General features: G+C 35.1%; 1 protein-coding gene across 1 annotated transcript in view; it reads right to left on the bottom strand.

Annotated features, from left to right (window-relative positions):
- Positions 1-2,664: 2,664 nt before the first annotated feature.
- b9d1 (B9 protein domain 1) overlaps positions 2,665-6,000 on the bottom strand; it is a 28,649-nt gene continuing 25,313 nt past the window's right edge. The window contains exons 6-7 of the mRNA XM_063059312.1: positions 3,243-3,310; positions 2,665-2,797 (exon numbers count right to left, since the gene is read on the bottom strand). Coding sequence (XP_062915382.1) covers positions 2,673-2,797; positions 3,243-3,310 — 193 coding nt within the window. The 3' untranslated portion in view covers positions 2,665-2,672. The remainder of the gene's footprint in view (positions 2,798-3,242; positions 3,311-6,000) is intronic.

Raw genomic sequence — 6,000 nt, 5'->3', positions numbered from 1 at the left:
AATTGTCAGTATCTGTAACTAGCTTTTAGTTCATTTATTCTATATTAGAAATACAAAGTAATTGCAATATTACTAAATTCCATAAAATTCTTAAACCCATTCATGATTATGCTTAAATTGTATTATACTGTACATATGTGCACTTTGCTATATTGACACCCAAGGCTTTGAATGTCAAGTGTTTGACAATGGAATATTATTTGGTTTGCCTATATGGCTTAACAGCAGTGATGGTAATTTTAATGCAATTAACTGATTGTCATACTGGTTCATAAACAATATAAACCCATGCAAAATACTCAAGTCCTAATGTTTTATCCATTATCAAAAAGTGAGGTCAAGAGTGATATCAAGGCCTCTGATAAAGAAGAGAGAGAGCTGCTTTAAAGATGGAATCTTTAGCTATATGGCATGATGGGAGAAGGTGTTGTGTTATTTGCTTGGTAGGTTTGATAAAGATGTTCAAAACCCTGAAGAGTTTTTATAATTTAAGAAAATGTTCACAATTTTGTTAATCAGAGAGGATTTTCCAGATTTAAGATGCTGGCAAAATATGCTAGCATAGTTGTACAGTAAGTTGTGATGTGGAATGCACTTACAGAATGCATGATATAGATTCAGTAATAGCTTTCAGAAAAGATATAACTGAAATAGTGATATGGCAAAAATAAAAATTAATTGGCTAAAGAAGACGACGACAATGTTTGTTTATATTCTGTGCCTTGGCATTAACGAGTCCTGTGGTCAAGTAAAAGAGCAGGAAGTGGACTAGAAATTTAACTGAAAATTATATGTGGAAAGAGTAAAAATGAGTTAATGATCATGGGTATAGGCACAATGAACTGAATGGGTATCTGAATTGAAGAACTGAATAAATAATTGAGCTATTTTATTTTGAGGTACATTACTTCAACCTTCACCATCGCGGATGAGTGAGATGAATGGATTTCCAGCAAAACTAAAAATGAATTCTCAGAGGTTCAAGGCAAGTTTTAAATTAGTTAAAAGAATAATCCAAATATAAACCCATAAAAGTTTAAAACAATAAATAATAGCCACACAACCCAATAATAAGATTGGGAAATATAATAAACATATGAAAACAACATTCATCTCTTTACCTGCCGCCTTAAAGATAATATCTCAGTGCTCTGCTAACTTATCACTAGGAAAGTAAATAGTATTGGATTTTGGTGCAAACTAAGGTTCTATCTTCTATTTTACAATCACCAATCTATAATAATTATTGTGACAAACTATAGTTGGCATTAAATGGATACTTTACTCTTAATAGGCAATTATTTGAGGCCATTTATAAACAATAAATGACAAGATAGATTGGAAGGACTGCAAGCTTGCTACAAATGGGAAAGCAGTAGAAGTGTCAATTTTAAAGGAAATTAACTTGTAAAAATAAAAAAATACTGTAGACACAAATTGATGCACTTTGGACAACCTGTTATGATCCATATTTTTTAACATTTCTGCACTTCCTAACTTAATGACAAATGTTCCCCAGCGATTGCAGTATATTCAAGACTAGGATATAAGTAGATTTCAACTGTTCATGGTGCTAGTCTTCTCATTCTCTAAGCATTTCTCTATCACTTCACAAGCCCTTACAAAAATGATTTCTTTGGCTAGAATTAAATGTTTTCATTCCTCATTTAATTAAGTAGAGTGCTATTCTCATGAGTACAGCTATCATGATTAGGAAATTAGTCAAATTTTCATTAGTGTTTTTATAAATAGTTCATTTGAAGAAATGTATTGAAGATAAACTATTAAAGCTAACAATATCATAACTAGTTACAAATTAGTTTAACAATAACATTTCAGACCTTTAGTTGTGGCAAATGACATCAGGAATGCAGTAAATATATCTTGCGTTGATTTAATAGTATATGCAGTCAATCCTTGAAGCCCTTTAATCCTATTAGAATATTTCAGATGAGACAGGGCAATCTTTTGCTTCTTGGGTAGGATTACCTTGTAGGCAAGTGTATTATTGCTATGTAATCTAATCTTACCCGTACAAATGTATTGATAGCAAGGCTAATGTGTATTAACTTTCAGAGGCACATTACTAAAACAGGGTTTTAAATATTTCACATTAACATTTCAGGACTTTTCCAAATTGCTTGCTAGCTATTTTATTGAACTTGTAGAGAAAACTGACCTGTCATCACAAGAAGTTTACTCTTGGATAAGGATCTTCAATGAATTTATCCATACCTTACCAATTAAAGATTGTAAGAACATGAGCCAGTGTCTTCTTTTGAAGTACAGTGATTTCTCAGAAAATGAAATATTGTGAAATATTTTTAGTTGTGAAACATTTAGTTCACCCTGCAGCCATAAATTAATTTATACAGGACCCAGTAGGCTGAGTCAGTTCAGTTAAAACAAAATTTAAACAGATAATGTTAAACACTTTGAAATTCAACAGACAAGAATACTCAGCAGATCAGGAAGTAGCTGTGCAGAATGAAAAAGTTAACATTTCAAATTGGCCTTAAATCAAATAGTTGGAGATAAACAAGTTTTTAAATCAGTAAGCATTCCCAATTCTAATGAATTGTCACATCTCCCAAAACATTAGTTAATTCTGTCTATAAATATAGCCTAAAAATTCAGCCATTGTTTCATGTTAGCTGCAGGACGGGTTCCATTTAGCCATCAGATGTTCCAAGAGTCTGATTGTTAGCAGGTACTGCATCATATCCCAATTTCTTCAAATCCTTGGTGACAATGTTGAAGGAGATGGTAACAAAGCCTTGAGACAGAACCCTTGTAACTAAAAGTGCACAAGAAAATGCAAAGTATTAATTTCATCAATTGTTAAAATATTTAAGCTTTTAAATAAATTGTTTGTAAAATAATTCCTTTTAACTACCCTACTCTTGGACAGGATTTATTACAAGTTTGTTATTGCTTAGTTTTAGTAAGTAACTTTTTTTAAATTAGTGGAAGGCAGGAAAATCAGCATGTTAAAATAATTTAACATTGCACATGGAATAGCAAGAGACTATATATTTAATAACGTAGTCACTGAGTGTTTAAGGATAACAATTGATGACATTATATTTAAAATTTCTACAAATGGCATTTTTGTGATGTAAAAGCAAATTTTGGACGTTACTGCCATTAAATGTGGTTCATGAAGTTGCCATTCCTGTCCGAGTTTTCAGCTTCACCAACAGCAGCTTGTGAACAAGAAAAAAAACTTTAGTAAAGCAAACCTTCTCTTCCTTCTCCTTGTGCAACCAGTTTAGCATCTGTGAATTCAGGACGTCTTCCCATCAGCCAGCTAAACCGGGGGGGGATTTAAAAAAAACATGATTAGACCACAGCCTTTTTTTTTTGCAGATTCAAAGAATGTTATTTATTTGAGACCCTGCAGAGAATTTTTTTGCTGCTGTCCTGAGAATAAGACTTACTGCAGAGCAAAACCACGAAGAACCTAAACATTAGTTGGTTAAAAATTTTGAGCCCAGACAGCTGGACTAAGGCTACATCTCATCACATCATCCAGTAATTCCTGTTACATCAATCTGTTGCAATAATTCTATAAAGTGAATTTCATTTCTGATGGTCTCAATTATTGCTCTATACATATGGATTGTGAATTAAGTGCCAAGATGGTGTAATAAAATGTTTTGGCAGCACAAACGAATAATGACTTGGGCAATTTGCCAGAGGCTGAAATGAACAGTATTCCCACAAAAATTAATTATTTTCAGCAATGTTAGAAAACGGAGTTTCAAATGGAACAAGTGTAAATCATGTTCAACTGTAGATTTTGAAACTCAACTACCCAGGAAACAAATCAGACAATAATCTTGGCATAGGTAAAATAGTCGGCACATCATGGGCCAAAGGGTCTGTACTGTACTGTTGTGTGTTGTCAAATAAAATGAGGACTTACAGTGCATGAAGCTGCTTAATGTAACTCTGTTTTAGGGGAGAGTCTTCTATAACCACTCAAATCTACCACATCTGCTCCCTTCCTGTTTGGCATTCTAAACACCAATTCCCATAGATTACAAATGGAGAATTAAAACTGTTGTCCTTCAATGACATCACAGACTAAATAAATGCACTATTTTTACTTGTTCTAACTTTGTACTAATTTCTCATGAAGACTTCTCTAGTTCACAGCTGACAGCCAGAAAAAAAAACTTACCCAGGCAACATCAAGCATGGCACACACTCTAGTTTAAAAAAAAATTAAAGTCCAATAATGTTTATACAAAATTCTGCATTTTAACTAATCAAAATAAGTACATGCTGTCCACAGGACACAACAGGGTTCTGTTTTTATGAAACTGTTCATAACCCCAGCAAACATTTGTTTATATGTAAAGGATGTATACAAGTCAGGTGTTCATAAACTGGAGAGGACCTGTTACATATCTCCTAGTATTAAAAGCCCCAGAGTCATTTCACTCCACTGAGGTTACAGAGTATTCCTAGTAATCTGGAAAAAGTGTTAGGGAGTACTAAAATTAGATTGTGATTTAGGTGTAGGTAGAAGTATTTGAGGTGAACTGTTTATATACTTGCATTTTAGGTAAATACATTCAACCACCCACAAAACCTCGTTAAATTATTCTTTCTGCCCTATGACTACTGATAGCAATTGCAGAAAACAGTTTCTCATCATCTAGCAGCTCTGGGAATAAAGCTGTAATAACGAGAACTTAAGTTTCTTGATCTGAATAAAACATTGTATGAGATACTCTGACATAACAGCCCTGGTGGAAGTCAACAGAGGTACAGAAATGTAGAATTGCAGAACAATAAGTCATTTTATCTATGCATATTGGGACTTGATTAGAACCAGAATGTGGCCACTTGGTCCTCTAAGGTGGTCTGGTTTATGTGGATCCAGATCAGCATACACACCTCCCACTATCCCATAATGCTAGATGCATGCTTATTACTGAATGAAGAAGCAGACCAGATGGCTCGCCACTACCCCCACCCACAAGATGCTCATTTCCAGCCTCAGCCTACTGGTTCCCAGTCATCGTAGGAACTAACCAGGCAGCTCAGACCATACTTTCAATCAAAAAGGGAAAGAAAACATATACTTAACTACATTTGCAGAGGGGGAAAAAAAAATCACAGTATAATAAGCCTATTATTAGTTAGATTAGATTAGATTATGAGGACACGCAGTCCTCTTTTATTGTCATTTAGTAATGCATACATTAAGAAATGATACAATGTTCCTCCGGTGTTGTATCACAGAAACACAAGACAAACCAAGACTCAAAAACCACATAATTATAACATATAGTTACAACAGTGCAAGCAATACCGTAACTTGATGAAGAACAGGCTATGGGCACGGTAAAAAAAAGTTCAAAATCTCTCGAAAGTCCCATCATCTCACGCAGACGGGAGAAGGAAGAAAACTCTCTTCCTGTCATGAGCTACTAGCACTTCAAACTTGCCAATGCAGCATCCTGGAAGCACTCGACCACAGTCCGACTCTGAGTCCAAAAACTTCAAGCCTCCGACACCGAGCACCATCTATGCCGAGCGCTTCGACTCAGCTCCGGCCGCCAGCAACAGGAAAAGCCGAGGATTTGGGGCCTTCCCTCCGGAGATTCTCGATCGAACAGTAGCAGCGGCAGCGAACTGGGCATTTCAGAAGTTTCTCCAGATGTTCCTCTGTGCTTCTCACGGCTGTCTCCATCAAATCAGAATTGTGCACGGCCCCTATTTAACAAATACGATATCATTTCATCGGAGAGGCCGCGCGTGCTGCGTCGCGCCGCCATCTTCTCCTCCCTGTTACTCATCAACATAAGGAAAGACCAGTAATGAAAACAGATATGGTATTGCTTTTTGCATTTAATGGATAAATAAATAAAGAGAAGGCAATTGTTAAACCCTTACTGCAAGCAACAATGGTAAATAAATATCAGTCAACTAATGGTTTCCATCCATTCACTGGATGTTGGTGTTATTAGAAAAATTGCCATTTTG

The sequence above is a fragment of the Mobula hypostoma genome, chromosome 9 (genome assembly GCF_963921235.1).
Source record: "Mobula hypostoma chromosome 9, sMobHyp1.1, whole genome shotgun sequence".
Taxonomy (NCBI): domain Eukaryota; kingdom Metazoa; phylum Chordata; class Chondrichthyes; order Myliobatiformes; family Myliobatidae; genus Mobula; species Mobula hypostoma.
The sequence above is the reverse complement of the archived record's forward strand: the minus strand, read 5'-3'. Positions and strand labels throughout refer to the sequence as shown.